Source organism: Mustelus asterias, chromosome 4 (assembly GCF_964213995.1).
Source record: "Mustelus asterias chromosome 4, sMusAst1.hap1.1, whole genome shotgun sequence".
In the NCBI taxonomy this organism is placed as follows: domain Eukaryota; kingdom Metazoa; phylum Chordata; class Chondrichthyes; order Carcharhiniformes; family Triakidae; genus Mustelus; species Mustelus asterias.
In genome coordinates, this window is record NC_135804.1 from 99586583 (window position 1) to 99611214 (window position 24632).

The 24632-nt window shown below is 41.6% G+C and overlaps 1 protein-coding gene across 14 annotated transcripts in view; it reads left to right on the top strand.

Annotated features, from left to right (window-relative positions):
- Positions 1–11611: 11611 nt before the first annotated feature.
- Positions 11612–24632, top strand: part of nlgn3a (neuroligin 3a) — a 189837-nt gene continuing 176816 nt past the window's right edge. For 7 of the 14 annotated variants that reach the window (XM_078211448.1, XM_078211443.1, XM_078211450.1 and 4 more), the window contains exon 1: positions 11612–11732. In XM_078211448.1, coding sequence (XP_078067574.1) covers positions 11612–11732 — 121 coding nt within the window. Of the gene's footprint in view, positions 11741–11962; positions 11977–12315; positions 12333–17776; positions 17837–21102; positions 21111–24632 lie in introns of all 14 variants that reach the window. The other 7 variants (XM_078211438.1, XM_078211442.1, XM_078211444.1 and 4 more) reach the window with 5 other exon arrangements.

The following is a 24632-nucleotide window of genomic DNA, read 5'->3' on the forward strand; positions in this document are numbered from 1 at the left end:
CTGGCTCTGCTTGGAGTGTGATAAGCTTGAAAACAATGCAAATGGCATTAGATTGCTGAAACCCAAAAAGATAACCCCCTCTAACCTAGCATTGAAGGAATCCGAGGCAGCAATTGCAGCTGCTGGAAGCTACAACTGCCCTTAGTTACTCTGTTGGAAGACCTCTGTGCAGATTATTCCGCATCTGTCACATCTTTTGGTGCTGGCTGCTTGCATCTACATACAATCACTACGGTCCCTCAAATGCAGGTGGTGGAAACATCTTCCTGAACCGACATCTGTCCTAAAATGTGTTTCATTGTCCCCAGTGCTTGAACATAATTTTGATGCTCAGCAAGTACCCTTCTTTTAAATAACAGGCTCTTACAATATGGCTCCTAAGACTGCTTATCAAAGGACACTGCATTTGCCATTGAAGGTGGCAGGACAAGTTGAGAGAACGGCTAATATGACATTCAGTACCCTAAGGTTTTGTTATGTCCAAAGCTTATTGTTCAGAGGGTGAAGTCATTAATAATAGTTGGGGTTGCTTTCTTTGGAGAGGACATGTAGCTCGTGTCTTTCCTCATGAATACATGCAAGAAATAATAATTTGGAATACTTATTATTTTACACTCATTCTCCACATCAAGCCCATTTGTTTCTTTTAAGGCTGTTCTCTGACTGCCTTCTTAATGTGGCATTGAAAGATTATTTTACTGTTATGCTTAGTTTCCCTAAATGGCAATATTTCCATAGGCGGTGGATCACTTCGATGAAACATATGGGAGCTTTATTTATGGAAATGGACATCCTGAAAATTAATTCCTGGAACTTGGGTATGCAGAATATCAATTTATAATCATGCCCAGGCATGTGAAATGAGCACCCAGGATTGCCTGGTAGATAGAAGTTCATGGAAAGGATAATGTGTTAAATATCTTTGATCCACTTCCCATTCTTCATTCATTATTTTTTTTCCTACATTTAGATTCCAAGGAGGCTTTGTTCAGGTTTTTCTAAAATTTTATTTCTGCTCCTTCTATCTGATTTGTTTGAAATGGGGAGGAGAGCAATGTAGGGATTGGAAGCGAGTCAGATTACTCAAGTAGTGCTCCTTTCACAATTGTCAGTACCCATTGCAAATTTCCATGACTGTATGTTGAGGAAGAATGAATCTGAAGCTAGCCTGTACCTTAAAACAGGTGTATACCCAAGACAGAAAAGTTACAGACTCTCCCAGTTCTTCCTCATATGTGTTCCAGCTATCCCCATTTATATGTGTGCCAATATCCATCACCATTTAACAATATAATTGTCATGAAAATATTACAATGTAATTGCCATTTAACAAATTGATTGGACCGTTGGAGTTTGACAATGTAATTAATAAGACATTGACAAATTCCCCCCTTTATTTTAAAATCTAAACTAAAAAACATTTTTTCAAATTAAGCAAAAAGGAAACAAAATCAAATATTTTCCATCTTCTATGTTTTAAACTATATTATAACAAGCCATTAACAGATCCCACACTTCCCCTTTATGTAAACATTTTTTCTCTTGACCTTAGGTAAATAATTACAAAGCAAAAGAAAATATCTGATTTCCATATCATCATTATAACATAGTACATCTAATAATTTATTTGAACAGTCATTTTCTTTGGTAACACAGTCCAATAATTGACGATTTGCATCGTATCTTGACCCATCGCATCTTAGAAATCTCTCTTCTCTCTCTAATGTTTATTTTATGTTAGCAAGATCTATTCTTAACCTTTTTTCAGTAACAACTTTCATTGAATGAACATTGTCCCAAAGAAACCAATTATCAACATAGCTTTCTATAGGCCAACCTTTCTCAGATTGCTCCTTGTATAGTATATCCATCAGTATATACCCATTTCTGTTGCTTGGGGACTGATTCTTTGGGCATTGGGCAGTGCCAAGGAGGTGGGGCAATCGGTGGGGGGTCCTGCTGCCACTCTGCCAGAGAATTGCTGGAAGAGGAAGGGAAGGGGATGAACAGGGCTGCTGGGGATGGGCATCAGGGCATGCCCAGAGAAGCCAGTGATCGGGGGTGTGAGGAGGGATCAGAGAGGCAGCGATACGAGGTCACGTGGCTGGTCAGCCATCGGGAGGCTGGCAGTGAGAGGCTACTGCATATGCACCGATCACCGCTATGACAGATCAGCACATGCGCAGTGGCCCACCTCAGCACTGTGCTGTCAGAATTCTCCAGTGGGAATAGCGACCCCCCCCCCCCCCCCCCCCCCCCACCCCCCCCCCCCAAAATAGTGTTTCAGCAGCTAAGATGCTTTTCACTACCCTTTTTATTTTCTCCTCTCCCCAAGCCAATGGGCAAAATTTATCATTCCTTCCCACCATGAATATGATAAACCCTGCTGTGCTAGATATCCAACTGGCAGGCTGGTATGTGAAGCATCACTAAAAATGACCAACCTCATATCTTCTTGATCAACCCAAGGTTGGAAAGTTAAATGTGCATGTCTCCGAATTTAATTTCTGTAATGTTTTATTTGCTCTCAGAACTTCTTCAGCTGTAGCTTATTTCATCATGGTACTCAGTTCCAATGCCTCATAACTAGCATCAGGTCTAGCCTGAGTGGTCAACTGTCCAATTAAATGGCTTAATTGGCCCGTTTCTTCTTTGGATGCAGGATCGAGGATTTGGCTTGATTTATAGGGATGCGCTTAAAATTTCTGGATATTATTGTAGATTCAAGGTCACTCCTGACTTATTCTGCTTAATGTCAAATCCTCTATATTTAAATACTCCTACAACCCGATTTCTAACCTTGGATTCCTTTTTTTTGATCATCCACTGCTCAAATTCTACAGAACCTCCCCACCAAAAATCATTAACATGGATGATAAAGCTGCCTGCTACTTTCTTCCTGTGATATCAAAAGAACATTGCAGATTCTGCCTTTAGCTAGGATCAGCCTGTTTTGAATAGGACTGACCTCACCCTGAAATACCATACCCTTCACACGTTGAGCAACCCATAAACACGCTTGTTCAATTCCCACAGCTTCCCTTCTAAATGCCCAGCGTTTTTTTGGCGGTTTCAAAAACACAGTTCCCTTTGAAATTTCTCACCCTGCAATAAAATGCAGCTTTCATATCAATCACTTCACACTGAGGAATATGCTTCTAAAGGGGCTAAGAAAGTCTTCAAACTCACTTTTCGTGCACCCTGACACCTTTATCAAGTCTTTATTCAAAACACTCAGCTATTAGTTTAGTTTAGCCTTATATATGCTTTCAGGAAGCACCTTTTCTGTACATATCCACATGTGTACATTAGTGCAGACACCAAATTCTTTCCAACTCTTTTTGTCTGGCAACCTTTATCAATTTGCCTTCCAATTTGTCAGCAGCTACTAAAACCTCCTGATCACAAGCGCTCCTATTCCAAGTGGTATTCTTAACTTGTCCTGCAGTCCTTGTTCTTGTCAAACTATGACCTTTACTTGCCCTCATCTCTCTTTCTGTTCTCCTGCTGCATGATCTCTTTCACATGCAATCATAAGTCTGTGATCTTTTCTTAGGGTCGTGACCACTTTCAGAACTCTCACTACATTTCCTGGCCTTCCACATCTTCACTTCATTTTACCATTACATGGGTCTTGCCTCTTGTCCTTTATCCTGCTTATCCAACCAGTGTTTGGATTAGTCAGTGGCTTATCCTGCTCTCCCCATTATGGTGGAATGCCTCCACATATTTGCCCCTACTGGCAAAAATATTACTCTCATTCCTACTTTGGGTAGTTGTGCTTTTGTTACTTTGTTCCTATTCAGTTATCCCTCTATCTGCTGTATCCTGCTCCTCATAACTGTCCAACATATGCTCGTGATTTACTGGAAAGAAAATGGCAAGGATGAGCTTTTAAGTTTTATACTTGTGGCTTTGAATTCATTTAGGGCTGAACTGAGCAAGTAAATCGTTGACCCGCTCTCCTTCTCCTGGCTTTACCTGAAATATAATGGTTGGCAGTATTCAGCTAAAAATCTTCAGCTCAGTGGAACTGAGTCTGTCTTTGGAAACCAAAGAGACCGAGATAAGAGAGATTGGTCCGGCTATATACTTCTCCATGCTACAACTTTTTTGGACATCTGCTGGGCCCATTTCACATGAGAAAGCTCCAGGTTGATAGTGTCAAAACCCTGCAAAATTTATCCTTTATTTTATAAAGCTAACCTCCAAAGCCCATCGCTGCAGAGACCCTGTTTGTATATAGGCACATGCACGTGCTGGGGTATTTATATAAAGGAGATAGATAGTTATAGCTATGATTTTCAAATTCTGACATGTGGCAAAATTCCTAATTTCACAAATTCCCTTCCATAATTACATTGGTGTTCCTAATCCAAATACACCTCCCCCCCATTTCTTCATTACATTATTGACAATGGTCTGTTCGTCCTTACCATGTATTACTGTAACTAGGCTAAATTTGGTTGTCATATCTGCAATATGTCGCAAAATAAAACCATGATCCTTGTCCCATAGTTGTGAGCCCATAGCCACTACATCATTAAATTCCCTGGCCAGTAGCAGACTCACAACAGGACATTGTAGTGTCCTTTGATAATTAACAAATGTCATATTGAGCCATGAGTTACCCAACAAGGTTGTTACATTTTTTTTTTTAATCAACCACTTCAGCATCCCACAGTGGAGCTTTCAGTTTTTGTGGTGCTGAATGTGCAAATTGTCTATTAAACTTCCAGATTTTTTTTTTGTCCACTGAGCATTTATCCCCAGAAGTTAGCAAGACTGCTTAAACTCTGATGCAAAATATCTGCCTTCCTTATCGGCAGGCAGTAATAGCCTGACCAAGTAAAATGTAGATCTACAGTTTTCCTGCATACAATCACTCTAATTCTCCATGTCTAGCTTCATCTGTGCTTTTAAAAAAAAAAAATCAAAGATCTGATTTCCAATAGAGATATCTCACTAGAGACCACATCAGTATTGGATGAAGACACTGATCCCAGCTACTTTGCAAGGGATAACTAGTTTTTTGGGAGCTGTTAGCATGTTATCATCCTCAAACCCGAAGCAAGTAGAGCTTCCACACCTCTTAACCTCGCCAATCTGCCTTGCACGCTCCTTACTCTCACTGTTCTGTCTCAATGAGGAATTTCAGGTAGAGGTTAACCCAATCCACCCCACACTCTGTAAAAGTGAAAATGCTATCTATCTAAAACTGGGCAGTTGAATGGATCAGCCATCAAAGTATTCAAGCTTCCAGTGACCAACACCATTCCTTCATGGCAGTCACCATCATCACTTTTACTCTTGAAATTCTGTTTCATGCTTTATTTCAAAAGCATTTTTTCTTTTGCAGGCAATTCTTGTGTAATATTTCAAAACATCAATAACACCAATTAACTATTCCCCATGCAGGGTCAAACACCTACAGTCACTGTGCCAGACCTGATTTTTGATCTCAGCTCTCAAATTGGTTGAAAGCACAAATCATCTTCAGGCTGCCTCATCAATAACCCTATCTTTTTGTGCTGGAATCTGTGTTTAATATTTTGTCCATCTCTGAATTTGGTCCACCGTGGAACCCTCCACCCTTTGCTTTGCTGCAGAGTTGTCTGTATTTATAGCAAAGTAGTTGGAAATCACTATTTTCCAAAAAGGCTGCTGCTCTAAAAAACCATTTGGTTTTATGGAGAGACTTTGCCATGAAATCTGTTGATGAGGAGTGTGTGCAAAATCAAGTCATTTGAAAGCCAATACAGACTGAGATTTCAAGGTTCAAGTTTTTCAAACATCAAAGTCCTCCATGAACTGATTATCTGTTTTCTTACATCAATCAAAAGCTGAGTGAGTATACCTCATAGGCTTCCTTAAATTAGATTTATTTCAGAGATAGCAAAGTCACAAACTCTTCCAGTTCTTCCTTACCTCAGTGTTTCAGCTGTCCCCATTTATGCTCTTTTGATTAAACAAATAAGAAAAGTAGACAAATTAACAAAAGATCAAATCATAGGGGCACTATCCCCATTTATATTGTTGAGCTAAACAAACTAATTAGAACCAAATTAAACATGTTCCCGTTCATACTATTTTGGGTTGAACCAATTAAACAAACTAAGAGATAACTAAAAAGAACAGCTCCTTAAAGGGATACTGCATAAAGCAAAAACAAATGGCAAAGGAAACTTAAAACATCAAATCAAAATGTGATTGAAGGGTTAGTAAAACACCCCAGTCCACCCAGCAAGCATGGAAGACTGCCAGCAGACACTCTCTCTCCAGGGACACTCAGTTGCAAATATAGCTATGGAAGTGGGGCAGACAGTCATGCTCAATGATCACCTCAATCTTCTATTGCCTGGATCTGTTTATCGCAAGTTTAGCCTGGCCCAGGTGCCGATTCACAAGGAGGTCCACCTCCTTCCACATCCCTCTTCTCATCCGGTGTGTCCTCATTTACAGCTGTACCAATACTCATCACTTGTTTAACAATGTAAGTGCTTTAACAATGTAATTGCCATTAAACCTGTGCAATGTAATTGCCATTTAACAAAGTGATTGTCAGTGGACTCTAACAATGTAATTAAAAAGACATTGACACTCATACATTTGTATCTTCAGTTGGAGATGAACATACAAACAGAAAGTGCTGGAAATACCAGCAGGCATCGAAGCAGCTGTGGAGAGAGGAAAAAAAACCAGAGCTAATTTTTCAGATCGACAACTTTTGTTTAGAACTGAAAGATGTTGCAGATTTAACAGGCATTAAGCAGGAACATGCATAGTTAGAGTTCAAGAAGGGAGAGGAAAGGACAAAATAAAGTTTTGTGACAGGGTGGAAAGCAGCAGTGATTGAATTATTATCACTGACCTACCCTCCAAAAAAAATAAGAGCAGTGATTGTTATCTGAAAACATTGAATTTGATGTTGAGTCTGGAGGGTTGAAAAGCACTAATCAAAAGATGAGGTGCTGTCTCTTGAGCTTCTGATGCGCTTCTTTTTGACGGGGAAGGGTGCCAATGATGGCAACGTCAGCATGAGAGCGGAATGCAGAATGAGAATGGCAAGCAAGAGATGGACATGTTTCACTTTGGCAGGCAGTTAGGGAGCAGAGGCTGTCATATCCAAGGGAAGCTGGGACAACAGGCACAATAGTATGATTAAGATAGGTCAATGTTAGCTAATTGAATTGTTGATGTTCCTCTGAAATAGTCCAATTACTTGTCATATTTTCACTGGCACTGCATAGAAAAATCCATGCCCAGAGTGATTAATGGCCAAAGTTTCCTGATTGGCGGTTTCATCATTGCTAATAGAAGTCCTGGTATATCTTTGGGAACTGTCTTTATGCTTTTCAGGTCTTTGAAGAGCCACATGCAGATCAGTGCTACCTGTTGCAAAGGTAACAGAAAGTACCATGCAGCATAAGGTGACAGTATGGTCATTTACAGCTTGAAGTTTGACTCCATCATTCCATAATGCATGCAGTGATGCAGCAGGAAGACATGTTTGCAACCATTCATTAGCTCTGTCCTTTAAATTTCAATGATATATAATTTTCCACTTCCACCACATGTTAAATCTGCATCTGTTGCTTTGCATAATGTTGGTAATATGTTGACCTTGAAAAGTTGGGTCAAAAAAAGTCACATTTCTGTGCAAGGGAGAGCAAACTTATCTTTAATCATTCAGATGCAAACTGCATCCATAATCAGAAAATCAATATTGATATTTCTGTTACAAATTCCAGCATAATTTTGACATTTGAGCTGAAAGTAATTACATTATAATATTAGCCTCATCATGTGATATCAAATTTTAGAAACACCTTAATAAATCATTACGTTCTAATTATAAATTAGTTTAAATACTGTGGCCCTGAAGTTGCAGGTGCCCATTACATTGGCGTTGCAAAGTGTAGCACCTTGTTCACTGTTCCCCAGTCTGGACAGCCCATCCCAGATCCTGGACAGCCCATCCCAGATCCTGGGCATCCCAGATCCTGGGCATGGGCTTCAGTTAAATATCTGGGTCAGCCTGGCCCAATTAGTCCAATACCAGTGTCTTGTGCTTAAACAAAGGAGACTACAAAGGGATGAGGGAGGAGTTGGCTAAGGTAGACTGGGAGCAAAAACTTTATGGTGGGACAATTGAGGAACAGTGGAGGACTTTCAAAGTGATCTTTCACAGTGCTCAGCAAAAGCATGTACCAGTGATAAGGAAGGACTGTAGTAAAAGAGATATGATGTGGAGATGCCGGCGTTGGACTGGGGTAAACACAGTAAGAAGTTTAACAACGCCAGGTTAAAGTCCAACAGGTTTATTTGGTAGCAAATGTTTTGCTACCAAATAAACCTGTTGGACTTTAACCTGGTGTTGTTAAACTTCTTACTGTAAAAGAGATAATCAGCCATGGATATCTAAGGAAATAAAGGAGGGTATCAAATTGAAAGAAAATGCATACAAAGTGGCAAAGATTAGTGGGAAACTAGAGGATTGGGAAATCGTTAAAGGTCAGCAGAAAGCCACAAAAAAAGCTATAAAGAAACGTAAGATGGATTATGAGAGTAAACTAGCTCAAAATATAAAAACAGATAGCAAAAGTTTCGACAAATATATAAAACGAAAAAGAGTGGCTAAAGTAAACATTGGTCCTTTGGAGGATGAGAAGGGGGATGTAATAACTGGAAATGAGAAAATGGCTGAGGCATTGAATAAGTATTTTGTGTTGGTCTTCACAGTGGAAGACACAAATAACAGGCCAAAAATTGATGACAGGAAGGCTATGGCAGGGAGAACCTAGAAACTATCATTATCACGAAAGAGGTAGTGTTGGGCAAGTTAATGGGGCTAAAGGTAGACAAGTCTCCTGGCCCTGATGGAATGCATCCCAGGGTACTAAAAGAGATGGCAGGAGAAATAGCAAATGCGCCAGTGGTAATTTACCGAAATTCGCTTGACTCTGGGGTGGTTCCCGCAGAATGGAAAACAGCAAATGTGACACCACTGTTTTAAAAAGGAGGTAGACAAAAGGCGGGTAACTATAGGCCGGTTCGCTTAACTTCTGTAGTAGAGAAAATGCTTGAATCTATCATCAAGGAAGAAATATATAATGTTGAATATAAATTGTCCCATTGGTAAGACGCAGCATGGATTCATGAAGGGAAGGTCATGTTTGACTAATTTGGTGAAATTCTTTGAGAACATTACATGTGCAGTGGACAATGGGGAACCTGTGGATATGGTGTATCTGGATTTCCAGAAGGCATTTGACAAGGTGCCGCACCAAAGGCTGCTCCATAAGATAAAGGTGCACGGTGTTACGGGTAACGTATTAGCATGGATAGAGGATTGGTTAACTAATGGGTATTTTTCTGGTTGGCATCAGTGACTAGTGGTGTGCCTCAGGGATCAGTGTTGGGACCGCAATGTTTTACGATTTACATAGATGATTTGGAGTTGGGGACCAAATGTAGTGTGTCAAAATTCGCAGATGACACTAAGATGAGTGGCAGAGCAAAGTGTGCAGAGGATGCTGAAAGTCTGCAAAGGGATATAGATAGTCTAATTGAGTGGGAAAGGGTCTGGCAGATGGAGTATAATGTTGGTAAATGTGAGGTCATCCATTTTGGTAGGAATAACAGCAAAATGGACTATTATTTAAATGGTAAAAAATTGCAGCATGCTGCTGTGCAGAGGGACCTGGGTGTCCTTGTGCAGGAATCTCAAGGAGTTGGTTTGCAGGTGCAGGAGGTAATTAAGAAGGCAAATGGAATTTTGTCCTTTATTGCTAGAGGGATGGAGTTTAAAAACAGCGAGGTTATGTTGCAGCTGTATAAGGTGCAGGTGAGGCCACACCTGGAGTACTGTGTACAATTTTGGTCTCCTTACTTGAGAAAGGATATACTGGCACTGGAGGGGGTGCAGAGGAGATTCATTAGATTGATTCTGGAGTTGAGAGGGTTGGCTTATGAGGAGAGACTGAGTAGACTGGGGCTATACTCATTGGAATTCAGAAGAATGAGGGGAGAGCTTACTGAAACATATAAGATTATGAAGGGAATAGATAAGATAGAAGCAGGGAAGTTGTTTCCACTGGCAGGTGAAACTAGAACTAGGGGGCATAGCCTCAAAATAAGGGGAAGCAGATTTAGGACTGAGTTTAGGAGGAACTTCTTCACACAAAGGATTGTGAATCTGTGGAATTCCCTGCCCAGTGAAGCAGTTGAGGCTACCTCATTGAATGTTTTTAAGGCAAGGATGGATAAATGTTTGAACAGTAAAGGAATTAAGGGTTATGGTGAACGGGTGGGTAAGTGGAGCTGAGTCCACGAAAAGATCAGCCATGATCTTATTGAATGGCGGAGCGGGCTCGAGGGGCCCGATGCCTACTCCTGCTCCTAGTTCTTATGTTTTTATTTTCTTAACTTGCACATTTGAGTCAGGGTAGGTATCATGCTGCCAGGATTCAAATGGACCAAGTAACTTTTAAAGTGATGGTTTCCACCATAAACTGCTCACTGCTTGAGAGGGGAATTAACACTAATCCGGACTGATGACCTTGTTCTAGTTAAGATTTGAGATTCATTCCACATGTTAAATGCTGTGAGTTCTCCCAAATTATCTCACGAGAGTAAAGGCAAGAATTCCTGTGAGAGCTTACAAACTCCTCTATATGGCCCCTTATAATAAAGGGACTGTGGGCTATGGAAGACATTGGTCTTGCCTCAGACTGGAATTTGGTCTAAGTGTGGCAGAAATATAATATATCGTCTACTAACCCAGGGATGTCAGTGTCAAAAACTATGATCCTCCTAATGAATCAAACAACATGTGGATGGCTGAGGATTTAACAACAGTCAATCTGTGTTTTCTCATTTGCTATGTTTTTAAAAATCCTTTTGTATTCCTTACGGATAGTGTTTCATATACAGATGCATGAGTTAAATTTGTTTCTCTTTACTTGTCACAGGATTGGTCTTTGAAACAGAAATGCAAACAAAGAATAAACATTTATCTGGATGACAAGATGTGCACCTTCCAGATCTGAAACTAATGGACAAGAACACAGCTGCAGGATGATTACTTGGCTTTGCATCTCTCCAATGGATTGACAGATGTATTGACAGAGAAATAGTGTAACAAGATAAGAACCTCCCTCTACGTGACCTTTGGATTTATTGCAGTTATTGATTGTCACCAAGGGTTTTTGGAATTTATTTTGGTGAGACTCTGGTAATGTCATCGTGTACAATGTTTCTTTATACAAGATGGAGTTGTCCTATATCCTTTTTGCGACGCATAGCCACCATTTTCTTAAATGTAGACTGCAGTACTGCTCTCTGGATATTTAGTTTCGCTGTCAAGGTCATAGTGCTGGAGGGTCAGATCAACTACCCAACTGTGAATACACATTATGGAAAACTACGGGGGATCCGAATTCCCTTGCCAAGTGACATACTTGGACCAGTGAATCAGTACCTGGGAGTTCCATATGCCAGTGCTCCCACTGGCGAGAAACGGTTCCAACCACCAGAACCCCCGCCCTCCTGGTCTGGAATACGTAATGTTACTCACTTCGCCCCTGTCTGCCCACAAAACATTCACGGTATGGTACCGGAAATCATGTTACCGATCTGGTTCACGGCCAATTTGGATATAGTTGCAACATACATCCAGGATCAAAATGAAGACTGTTTGTATCTAAACATCTATGTCCCCACAGAGGATGGTGAGTCAGTGGGGGACAAACCAATGCTTCTTTTGTCTGGTTCTTTGTTATTGTTTGTCTGTATGTTGCTCTTTAAGCATGAGGTGGTTCCCTATTTCCCATCTGCTGGCCCATCCCTTCCTGCATGCAGTTGTCATGTGGCTCATGTTGTGGCTTCTCCTTGCCTTGACCTTTTCATCTCTTACTGTCAATGGCACTGTTATGGTTCCTCTTTTGTTTCTTTGGCACAGTTTGACAACCAAAAGCTAATCATCACTGCAAATAATCTGAAGCCAGGTGCATTGACCACAGGGTTAATTCTCAGTGTTTGGGGTTCACACTGCAATGTGTGAGGGGACAAGTGGGTTGAAAGGTTTGCAAAGGGTGATTGCAGAAATATTCTCTCAGGACATGTTTGGGTTGTGACTGAATGTCTGATGCAAGATCACTCTGAAATCCAGAGGATTAGACTGTTATTTGGTATTTATGGAAATTTTAATTCACTTCTTTGGGCTTATAATGTGAGGAGGGCATATTGTTCATTCACTAAGACCCCGAATCAATTTCCCAAGACTCAGTAAAGATTATCCATCAATCAATGTAGATTAACCAGGAGTCAGGATCAGCTATTTATAAATTGATGTGAATAACTCACAAACCAATGCAAATCATCCTAAAGCCAGTGTCAATTTGTCATACTCTACAATATAATCTAGCAATATCTGGTTTGATCTTGTTTATGTTTTGATCAAATGCTGTTAAAAATGTTGGATTTAAACACGTTTCCCTGAGGCCTCATGTCCTGGAGCTACTTTCGTAGGTCTCACTATGGTCTGGGACAAATCCCTGAAACGTGGTTGTGAGCATCAATGTGTAGGGAGGGATTTGGGCTAGTCACTTTTTATGCAGAGGCTTCACAATATACTAAGTTTAATTTATCTTGTTAACACCTTGACTCAGAAAATGAGTGACATTGGCACTGGGGGAAGAAAAGTGTACTAAGTTTTAAGTGCAATTCAGAACTGCTGTCATACACCTAAAGTCCATCTTAACTTTAGACTCAGAACACTTCCAATGCACCTGTGTGACATTTTTATTTCTCATACAGTTTGTGCTTAAGGCATGGAATTTTTTGGCTGTTCACATTGGCGGGATCTTCCAGTCCCGACGACAGTGCACCCAGCCGAGGGTTTCATGGCAGCACGGAGTGCATTCATCGGGAAACCCCATTGACAATGGTGGAACCAGAAGATCCAGCTGCTGGCCAATGGCTTCTGCTGCTGTGAAAAATATCACCCAGCGGTCTCTGAGTTAGTTTCTGATTTATTTATAAATTAATTTATAATTAATGTCTAAATTTGTGCTGTGGATGTTTTTCGACTGGGAGTCAAAATGTCCTCAGCAGGATTCATTTCATATCCAAGGCAGTAATTGGGCTAGATTGATATTCAAGTTAATGAGGTGAGGTAATCAATCAGGTACCATTGGAAGCATTGTTTATTTCATAAACTACAAGCTGAGAACTTGGTCTCATATTGAAAACCAATGAAAAGTGGGCATAGTGCTTGCAACATGTACCCAAAAACAAAGTCATGAGATTTGCTGGAAAACAGCATCCTAATGTAGCTTGCTAGTCAGGGTCACTTTGAAATTGGCCAGATCAAGTAGATCCTGGGAGGGGAGGAGAACAGGAGAGGGGTGAATGCAGTCTGGTTGCGGCCCACCGTATTGTGTAGAGCCAGGAGAAACGCTCATGAAAGTAATTTTTAAGAAATTTAAAGTTCACCGGTCCTTGCTGATATGCTAAATTTGGAATTGGGATCTGAAACAGACCCTAAGTTCCTGGTTAGTACGTTCCAGGGGCCTAATGCTGTTTTAGGTGGGTGCTTAATCAAGAGCCTTGCCAAACTTTAAAGTCAGTGAAGATAAAATGTTGCTAAGTTGCATGGTGCAGTCAGTAAGGTGGGCACACTCTGTCTGACCCTAACTCCTCCAACACACCAATGTTGCTGGGTGAGGGGGATTAAACTTGGGCCGGAATCTTAGCTGAAGGCTTGGCCTTCACTGATAGAGCTTTTAAAATGAGGGTGCCGAAATCTTGGAGGGTTATAGGGCTGGAGGAGATTACAGAGATGAGGGGGCGGATGGTAACTAGTCGCATGCCGCAGGGATCGGTACTGGGGCCTCAACTATTTACCATTTATATAGACGATCTGGAGGAGGGGACTGAGTGTAGGGTAACAAAGTTTGCAGACGACACAAAGATAAGTGGAAAAGTGAATCGTGTGGAGGGAGTAGAAGGTCTGCAGAGAGATTTGGACAGGCTGAGTGAGTGGGCGAGGATCTGGCAGATGGAGTATAACGTTAACAAATGCGAGGTTATTCACTTTGGAAGAAATAATAACAAATCGGATTATTATCTGAATGGAAAGAAATTACAACATGCTGCTGTGCAGAGGGACCTGAGGGTCCTTGTGCATGAGACGCAAAAACCCAGTCTGCAGGTGCAACAGGTGATCAAGAAGGCAAATGGGATGTTGGCCTATATCGCAAGGGGGATAGAATATAAAAGCAGAGATGTCTTGCTGCATCTGTACAGGGCATTGGTGAGGCCGCAGCTGGAATACTGTGTGCAGTATTGGTCCCCTTATTTGCGGAAGGATATATTGGCCTTGGAGGGAGTGCAGAGAAGGTTCACCAGGTTGATACCAGAGATGAGGGGTGTTGATTATGAGGAGAGACTGAGCAGATTGGGTTTGTATTCGTTGGAATTTAGAAGGCTGAGGGGGGATCTTATAGAGACCTATAAGATAATGAAGGGGCTGGATAGGGTAGAGATGGAGAGATTCTTTCCACTTCGAAAGGAAACTAGAACTAGAGGGCACAGCCTCAAAATAAAGGGGGGTCAGTTTAGGACAGAGTTGAGGAGGAACTTCTTCTCTCAGAGGGTGGTGAATCTCTGGAATTCTCTGCCCACTCAAGTGGTGGAGGCTACCTCGTTGAATATGTTTAAATCACGGATAGATGGATTCCTGATCGGTAAGGGAATTAGGGGTTATAGGGATCAGGCGGGTAAGTGGAACTGATCCACTTCAGATCAGCCATGATCTTATTGAATGGCGGGGCAGGCTCGAGGGGCTAGATGGCCTACTCCTGCTCCTATTTCCTATGTTCTTATGTTCTTAGGAGCCAAGCCAAGAAGGAACTGGAAAACAAGGATGAGAATTTTAAAATTGAGACATTGGTCAATTGAGGGCCAGTGTAGCTAAGTGAACACGGTGTGGGGTGGTGGGAATGTGGATGAATGAGACTTGGTATGAGTTAGGAAATGGTCAGCAGAGTTTTGGATGATGTAAAATTTACAGAAGGTAGCCTACTTGTGACATTAATAAATAAACCAATGTGTGAGCCTGGCCAGGAGTACAAATTCAAGCCCGAACATAGCAAAAGTTTGGAGGAGGGTTTCAGCAGCAGAAGAGCTGAAGCAGGGAAAGAGTTGAGCAACTTATAGAGGTAGAAGAAGGCAGTCTTAGTGATGATAAGTGAAAGCTTGTCTTCGAGGTGGTGGTGAGTGGGTGTAATTAGAAAACTCATCGAGTCATAGAATCATAGATGTTTACAGCATGGAAACATGGAAATTGCTGTTATGTTTTCAGTTGACGCTGCCACGGGGCATCATATTGATGAAAAATTTTCAAATTGAAAGTGGTCGTGGATACATTCTGGGATGAGTATGGGGGGTGGGGTGCTGTAGGTACCAAGAATAAATGTGAGAAAGTTGGAAAAGAAACCATTTTCTGGCTAAAATTAGATAGATGGGAATGGAACCAGGTAAGTGAATTCCTACCCAGCTGGGCAATCATTGAGAGGAGGATGGTGGGATCAACTGTGTCAGAGGTTGCAGACAGGGCAAGAGGTTCATGGAGGGATAGTTTGTCACCTTCACATAGGATGTAATTTGTAATATTAATAAGAATAACCTTGATACTGCAGCAGGGTGAAAACCTGATTAGAGAGATTCAGATGTGGAGTCAGTTTTCTCCAGCATAGAAGGAAGAAAATTTGCTAGGTTCCTGTTATTGATCACTACGTTGTGATCCCCACTGGAAAGTACTCATACAATTGATAGGAGCAGTAGCCACTGGATAGACTTGGCTGCTATTCAAGAGGAAGTTGCTGTGATGTGCCTTTTGTGAAAATAGCTGCCAACTCTAGGTTGATGCATAGAATGGTCCCATGGGTCAGGTTTTGGATGATGGCCAGGAACTGTACCTCAGCAAGTCATTGGAGACTTCAAGAGAAGCAAAAGAATACTCTAATCTGTACTCTGATCAGCTTGGGCTGATACCTGTGTAGTAGTTCATGGTGTAGAAAAGGATAAGTTAATTGGCAAGAATCCAAATTCATATTTTCAAAGAGTAACAACAATTTGCGTTCATAGGGTGCATTTAATGTAATATGATATCCAAAGGTGTCTCACAAGAGACATTCTAAAATAAAATATGACACTGAGCCTCATGAGGAGATTTTAGGGCAGGTGACCAAGTCATAAAAAAATGAACTGAATTAGAAAATGCAGAAACTTACATTACAGTGTATGAATGGATATGGATGAAATCTGTGGTAAAGAAAGTGACCTCACTGTATTTTATTTGGTGCACAGGATGTTAACATTTTGAAGTACTTGGACAGATTGTAGGGCAGAATCTTGAGGTTGTATGGCTTGAATAATGTGTCTCACTTGGGTTAGGATTTTTTTACTTTTGGCAAGTGATGCGCGATTAATCCACTCGGGAGGCTAGGTCGTACCCGGGAATAAAGGCTTTTATTCGCAGCAAGAATAGAGCATACTGCTTAACAATACAATCCCAGACTAAAGGGTCACTAGGAAGTGCAGTGACCTTTATACTCCTATAGGAAGGCGGAGCCAACCGGAGTGTACCACAGAACAATGCTAACAGGTGGAACACCCCAACCCTAACCCCAACAGTAACAAGAGTAACATATGTACAAATACCCATAGTGATAACCATCTATGGTTCAGTACCCATAGTGGTAACCATCTATGGTTCACCACAGCACGTTTGGAGCAGGTTTATGAGAATGTTCATCTCCTTCCCCACCCCTCTCTACACCAGGTGCCCGTAGAATAGGAGTGTGGGACTGAAGTGCAAATAAAACTCTAATAAAAGGTTTAGGATTCCTGGACATCACTGTCCTCAGTAGGACGAGCAGCAGATAACACTGTTTAGGTGATGGTAATACTACTGGGATTCCACACAGACCAATACCATGCACCATCCGTGACAGACAAACTGATGAAACTCAGCATATCACAACATGTAACCAGGACTGGAGGAAGAAGAACCTTACTGTTTTCATGTTACAATATCATGAAGGTATTTGTGAAGACTTTTTTGTTTGATATTACTGGTAAAATTGTAAATGCATCCTTTCAGATCAGAGTAAATCTTTACATGTGCCTCTGTTAAGGAACAGAAACCACAATAGTTCTTCCCCAAGGACTGGGATAAGAAAAACCTGCGAACAATTGATCTAAAATAAAAACAAGAAATGTTGGAAATGCACAGCAGAGCCATGAGCATCTAAGAAAAGGGAAAGACAGGTTCACATTTCAAATAAGGCTCTTAATAGGAATTTCTGAGGGGACATGCAATGTTTATTCTTCAGTCGTAGAATCATTTGAAAAATGGGTCTTTTTTATGTGAGGCAGTTTCTGCCTGAATTCTAAAAGGTTATTGTATGGTCTGCCTCACCAAGAGGTGGAGGAGGGTACAGTGGAGCGGGGGTCATGATGCCCAGTTAAATATTCTGCACATTCTCAAATTGGAGTGGTACTGCATTGACAGCTCCAACAGCATCGACCAGCTGTGCCCTGGGAAGACTGAATATTTCTGCAAACAGGTCTCTCTCGTGTGTGTGTGTGGGTGTGTGGGTGTGTGTGTGTGTAGGTGGGGAGGGGGAGTGAGACGGTCGTGATTGCATGCTCCTACTGTGTCTGATGGAGCCTCATGTTATTTTGCAGTATTTTATTCATTTTACAGTAAAAAGAATATCGAAGGAATGCACAAGAAAACCCAACAAGAAAATATGTAGAAAAGGAGGTAGGTAGAAACCTGGTATCACATGGGGAGCAGCGAGCATGTATTCTCAACGCAAGCAGCAACTTTCGTCATCAAACTGCAGTTAATCAAATGGAAACCGCAAGATACAGCCAATGTGTGTGTGTGTGTCTTTTGATTAGAGTTTGATGTATTTTACACTGTTTTCATGCACTTGATGTCATACATTTTGTTTATTATAGTAGTCCAACCAATAAGACCAATCCTATACCAGAGAATAGCTCATTGGACACAGAGAGGACCCCATACTGGGGAACAATCAAAATCTCCAGAGAGAGAGAGATTCAAAGCGTTTCTAGATTGGTCAGTGTATTGATGTAGGTTTCCTTTCTGGATGGAGGTAAATACTCAATCTCTAAGTCTCTTGGTGCAAATACAATCAATAAACTGCCAAACATTCCGAATGAAATTGGACTTTGTTTCATCTATTTCTCACATGGAAAATAAAGGGTCTATTTTCATGGAGCTATATTCTGTGACACAAAGCTACCTGAGAAATATTGGATGAAATTTTAACTCACTCAAAACCCATTTATTTACAGAGTCAAATTCAGGCCCATTATCTCAGGCAATATGTTAATTAGGACTTAAAGTCTATTTAAGGACCTTGTCCTGAAATTGGTCAAAACTGGACTGACATTGCACCAACTCCCAGCAATGTCTCAGGTTCTACAATGGCTTAACCTGTGGTTCTTAAAGCGATCTGTGGAGGCTGCTGACGACAAGGTAAGTAAACCATTTTTCGATTTACCTTAATGAGGAGGAGAGCAGCTCTCCAGAAAAACTGCGGGCCACTAGTGGTCTTTGCTGCCCCCCTTCCATTTGCCCTACCCCACTCTTCCCACCAACCCTACCCTTCTCTGCACAAGGATTTAACTCTCAGGATCACTGCCAGAGTCCGAGCTAGTTAGTCTTTATGCCCAACTGACCACTTGCAGAGTGAAAATCTGGCATCGCAAGGCCACTCACTGAAGTATTAATTTTCAACAGTACTTAGGCCAATCATTTGGGTATGTGTTGCAGTAGTGTCACAGGTGATATCCAACATCTCAACCAGGAGGAGGAGAGAATGGTGTACACTCCATCAGGAAGGAGAGATTTGGAAATAATCTGCAAAACACTCAGTACCTGCACCAGGTACAGACTCAGTATCACTCATCCTCAGGCATTGTATCCTTGTGCTTGAAAGCTGCTATCACCACCTCCTTGCTCAGAAAAGATCACCCTGACCTCTCTTCCAACAAACTGCTCCATATCAAATGCTGCTCGGTGCACACGTCTCTCTTTATTCCCATTTGAAATTCCTTTAGTCTGATTTATATCTCAATACCATGGTGGTCACACCTTTGCTGATTACAGCCATGATGTGCTATTTCTTCCTGTCCTTCTTGATCCCTCTGCTGCATTCTATACAGTTCATCCTGCACTTCATTCTCTTCCTTTCTCCCAGTGTAGGAAATATACCCCTGTGGGGGTTTCACTTAAACCCTCATTTAGTTATTCTAGCAGTGACACAAATTTCCATCCTACATTCACTCCTGTTCTTGGTCAATATGTTAAAATTTAGTAGTGTTATTTGCAGATGTGTAACCAGAATACATATTGATGACAATCTTTTAAACCTTTGCCCCATACCATTGACTCCTTGATCACATGAGCAACGCTTTGTTGTATAACTTATCCAACGTTATTGTGGATAACTCAGAATTGTCTCCAACATTATTAAGACTGAACCCATTCCTCATATTGTTGCCCCAATTCCCATTCTCCTCAGTTATTCATGCAGGCTGATCCTGTCAGTGCATTGCCTCCATGGTTCATCCTACATTAACTCTAGATTAGGCAAAACCCTGCCACCTATATCCTGTCCTACCCAAAATACTGCTATGCAGTCTTATCTTTAAAAATCAACAGTGTTTCCCAGTTCCTTAATTCTGCATTTTCATCATCTTCCAGATCCCTTCATAACCTCCCTCTATCTTACTTCTAAAACCAACTCCTACCATGCACCCTCTGCTCTTTAGTCTCTGCTCTTTTATTCACTGCATTCCCTGACCCGCCCCACCCCAACATTGTACTTATCATCGCTGGTGGCAGATCCTTCAGGCATCAGTGCCTTCTCTGGCACTTCCTTACGAAACTGCTTTCTTAGTTATCTCTGTCCCCATTTACAAAGTGTAAAGATTCGACTGCACCTCTGGCCACCTACCTCAATTCTTCTCATCCGACTCCTCGGCATGTACTCTGACTTGATAAAAGTGCCTTGGACATTTACTATTTTAAAGGTGGTAGAGAAATGCAAATTTATATTGTAAAATATATACTGGGAAATATTGTAAATGCGTCAGAACAGAGATACAGGGTCTATCACACGCTGGGAAAGGCTTAATGCCCGCACCAGGAAAGAGATTAAAACATATCCAGAGGGAGATGGATTTTACATCTTTAATTTCAATTGCACAACTGCTTGAACACACAATGTAGTTGAAAGATGTGTATCCTGTCATTTGTGGTTTTGTTGTGATATCTAAATTGTGAGAGAAGTGCTAAAAATGTTGTACAGAACTTCTGAGTGGGTTAATGTTTATAAAATGAATTTCGCCTGAATATTTTGAACATCTGGTGCATCGTTCTAAAGTAATTTCAGGTGATTTAATGCCAGAAGAAAATCAGTTTGAAGGATGTGAAGTTTTCCGTAAACATCAGTGACAACTCATCTGACTCTCCTTTTGCAGCACGTTTTCAATTTATCCGACAGATTTGTCGTCCTGGTTGCAGTCTGCTGTTGTTGCTGAGTACTGAGCTGTTGAAGAAATGAGGGTGGGGCGTCTTGTCAGTATCCCAGTCTAAGTGCTGGGTTGCCAATTTGTGACAGCAGTTTGCTCGCATAATGAAATTTTCACCTTGGTTGCGCTGCTAAGGTGAAGCGATTAACAGCAGGGAGGGCTTGCTGCAGGAAAAGAGAATGTATAACCTCCAGGATTGCTACAAAGAGCAGCCGCTACTGACTGGGCCATGATTAGGGTGGGCAGGTACTGTGGATAAACCTTAATGAGCATTGATCAGTATGTGGGAGTGGGACCTAAAAGAGTAGGACATAGCTATGTGTTAAATTAGTTCTGGTAGTGTTAAAGATTGGTATTCTTCCCTGAGGCTTGTACTGCCTTTACAGGAAAGCATATTTAGTGAAATTGTAGCATATGTTTTTAGAAACTCACTGGATATTTCCCTCATGTTCAGCACTGAAGATGATGAAGTCATCGGTCCCTGTGAAATGGAGTATAATATAAGCACAATCTCTGGCAATGTAGCAATGCACAAGGTCAAAAAAGAGAAAACCCTTTAATGGCAATTAGCTCATTAAATTGAGCTCTTGTATTCTCCCAGCCTTTGGATCGTGGAAAAATAACTGTTAGAATATATGACTAAGGCTATAAAACTAACATTGGGCTTTTTAAAAGGAGAAAAGAAAAATCCTGCCACAAATTTCACTTGATTACAGATTTTTAACTTGTGTCAGCTTGACACAATTTACAATATACGTAACAGGTAAATCTTGTGCTCTCCCCCCCCATGGAAATGGTCGGGATCCTGCCCCCTTCTCACCTGTACCCCTATTAAGTTCATGGCAGGATTGTCTATAGATGGTCTCTCAACCCTGCCACCAGCTGAGGCCATGACCACTTAAGGGCCTCATCCTGCTGCCTCTGATATTAAATCAGCAGTAGACGGGGGGGGGGCTCACCATGGCATGTTTGCTTGTGGGCTCCTGGAGCTGTGAGGTTGCTCATTGAAAGGCATTCAGTACCGGAATAGGGGATCTGGTATCAGGAAGGGTTTGGCTGCAGTGAGCCTCCCCCATCTTGTGTCCCCTTTCTCACCATTATTTAGCTGTACTTGGCTTCTTCCTCAATCCAAGCTTGTAGGTGAGTGCAGTACCAGCAGCAGCCAACTCCTCCTCAGTGGTACAGATGAGTTGCTGGTCTCTGATTGGTCAACAGCCCTCAGTGGGTGGGATTTCTATCCTCTGACATCCTTGATCCTGGCATTGACCTGCTGCTAAGCTGCTAAATGCTTAAATGGCACAAGACGCAGCAGGCCTTCCTGAAAAGTGACAACGTGCGGGTCTCATCGGCTCCCAAGCCGATGGCCAAGACCCCCATTGCCTCTGCAAGATTCTGCCCAATGTTGTATAACTTCTTTTGTAAGGCTGTGATAGGGAATCTGGAGCTCCTGGGCAATGTTCCAACGCAGTAGTCCGACTGCCATCACGTGGATTTACTGAAATCACTTTGATTTCATATAATTACCCGACTCACCTGGAGAGTAACTGCAGCTGGAATAGTCTCTCTGAGTTACATGCTCCTTCATACCTTAATGATGAATTGGCTAAGAGAGTGCTGTGTTCTAAAGTCACTTCTATGCTGTAAATCTACAGCCATTGGCATGTGCACAGTTCTCTCACTGTTAGCTGTACTTAGAAATATAAACTGCTTGACTAACTTTGTTTGGATGGTAATGAGTCCCATATGTCTTATTAACTGCCATTGGCTTCCTTAGTTTCACCTCTGCCTGATGTCTGACAGAATTATAGCAGGTGCAAATGTAAACAAGGAGAGAAGAATTAAGAGTACAGGAATTATGCTGCTGCTTCAAGACCATCGCACAGAATGTGAAAGAGACTTGCATGTTGCAGACGAAAATTCTTGCTCAGTTTGACCTTGTCCTCAGGGTTTGAAAGTAGAGCTGTGAAATGACAACCCTTCTGTCCTATTGTACTGACTCAATTACTGCCGAGATTGGCTGAACAGAAGCATTAATAATGGAGTGTTTAATATTAAAAATTTAAATTAAAAATGTTAAATTTTGAGATTGTAATAATGTGATTTGCGACAGACCTCAGTGACAGAATATAATTTTGGAGACTTTGAAAAAATTACAGGCTAATGCTTCCTACGCAGCATTGATTGTAATTGCTAATCAAGACATGTAGAAAAGGGAGGTTAGATCCATGGAAAAACAGTTTTTTCTGTTGTTTCCAAAAATACTTTCAAGGGAAAAGAATTGTTTCTTAAAAGCAAAATTTAATTTTTCACTTGGGGGTGGCCATGTAAATGCCCAAGGAATGTTATGTTCCTATGTAGAGCTGGAATCATTGTAATGGAGAAACTACAAGATGTGGAAATATCAGTATGTCTCACAAAGGAAGTGAAACCTTGTTGAATTTTTATTACTTATTGCCCATCCTTAATTCCCTTGAGAGGGTGATTATGCCACCTTCTTGAACCATTGAAGTCCATGTTTGTAGGTGCACTCACAATGCTGTAAAAGAGGGAGTTCCAGGATTCTGGACCAGCAACAAGGAATGGCAATATATGTCAAAGTCAGGATGATTTGTTACTTGGCAGGTGGGAGTAGTTGCAGATAGGGAAGTTCCTATGCCATGATTATTGTATTATGGTGAAGCGAGGAGAAGATAGCCTCAAAATAAAAACTGTATGAAAATTCATCATGTAGTGAGCAAACTATTTCAGGATAAAGATCTAATGATACAGATTTTATGATCTTGGCTTCATCAACAAGCATGATAAGACTTAGATTTAATAGAGAGACTGTGACTGATATTACATATGATGTAAGGAGACCCAAGCATGTGCATGAAATTGAGAGTGAAGGACGCTATTGTGCGCTACATTTAAGCAACAAGAACCTTTTATTTGTATTCTTTCTGGATGCTGCTGGCTCGCCCAGCACTTGTTGCCCATCCCTAATTGCCCTTGAGAAGACGGTGGTGAACCACTTCTTGAACCTTGCCAATTATCAGCCCAAGCCTGAATGTTGTCCAGGTTTGCTGCAATCGTTGTGGTTTGGGAACAACCACAGTGCTGTTAGAAAGTTCCAGAGCTTTGACCCAGCGACAGTGAAGTTATGACAGCAATATAGTTTCAAGCCAGGATGGTGTGTGGCTTGGAGAAAAACTTTCAGGTGGTGGCATTCCCATGCATCTGCATGTTGTCCAGGTTTGCCGCATTTGGACACAGATTCCTTCAATGTCTGAGGGTCTGCAAATGGAGCTGAAAATAATGCAGTCATCACTGAACATCCCGTTCTAACTTTATGATCAAGGGAAGATCATTGATGAAGCAGTTGCAGATGATTGGGCCTAACTCATAGAAACATAGAAACATAGAAACCCTACAGTGCAGAAGGAGGCCATTCGGCCCATCGAGTCTGCACCGACCACAATCCCACCCAGGCCCTACCCCCACATATTTTACCCGCTAATCCCTCTAACCTACGCATCCCAGGACTCTAAGGGACAATTTTTAACCTGGCCAATCAACCTAACCCACACATCTTTGGACTGTGGGAGGAAACCGGAGCACCCGGAGGAAACCCACGCAGACACGAGGAGAATGTGCAAACTCCACACAGACAGTGACCCGAGCCGGGAATCGAACCCGGGACCCTGGAGCTGTGAAGCAGCAGTGCTAACCACTGTGCTACCGTGCCGCCCCATGGACTTCTTGCAGTGATGCCCTGAACTGAGATGATTGATGTCCAACAACTCCAGCCATCTTCCTTTGTGCTAGGTATGACTCCAACCAGTAGAGAGTTTTCCCCTTGATTCTCATTGACTCTAGTTTTGCCAGATGCTGCCATACTTGGTCAAATGCTCACTTCACTTCACCTCTTGGATTCAGCACTTTTATCCATGTTTGGACCAAGGCAGTAATGAGGTCAGGAGCTAAGTGGCCCTGGCAGAACCCAAACTGAG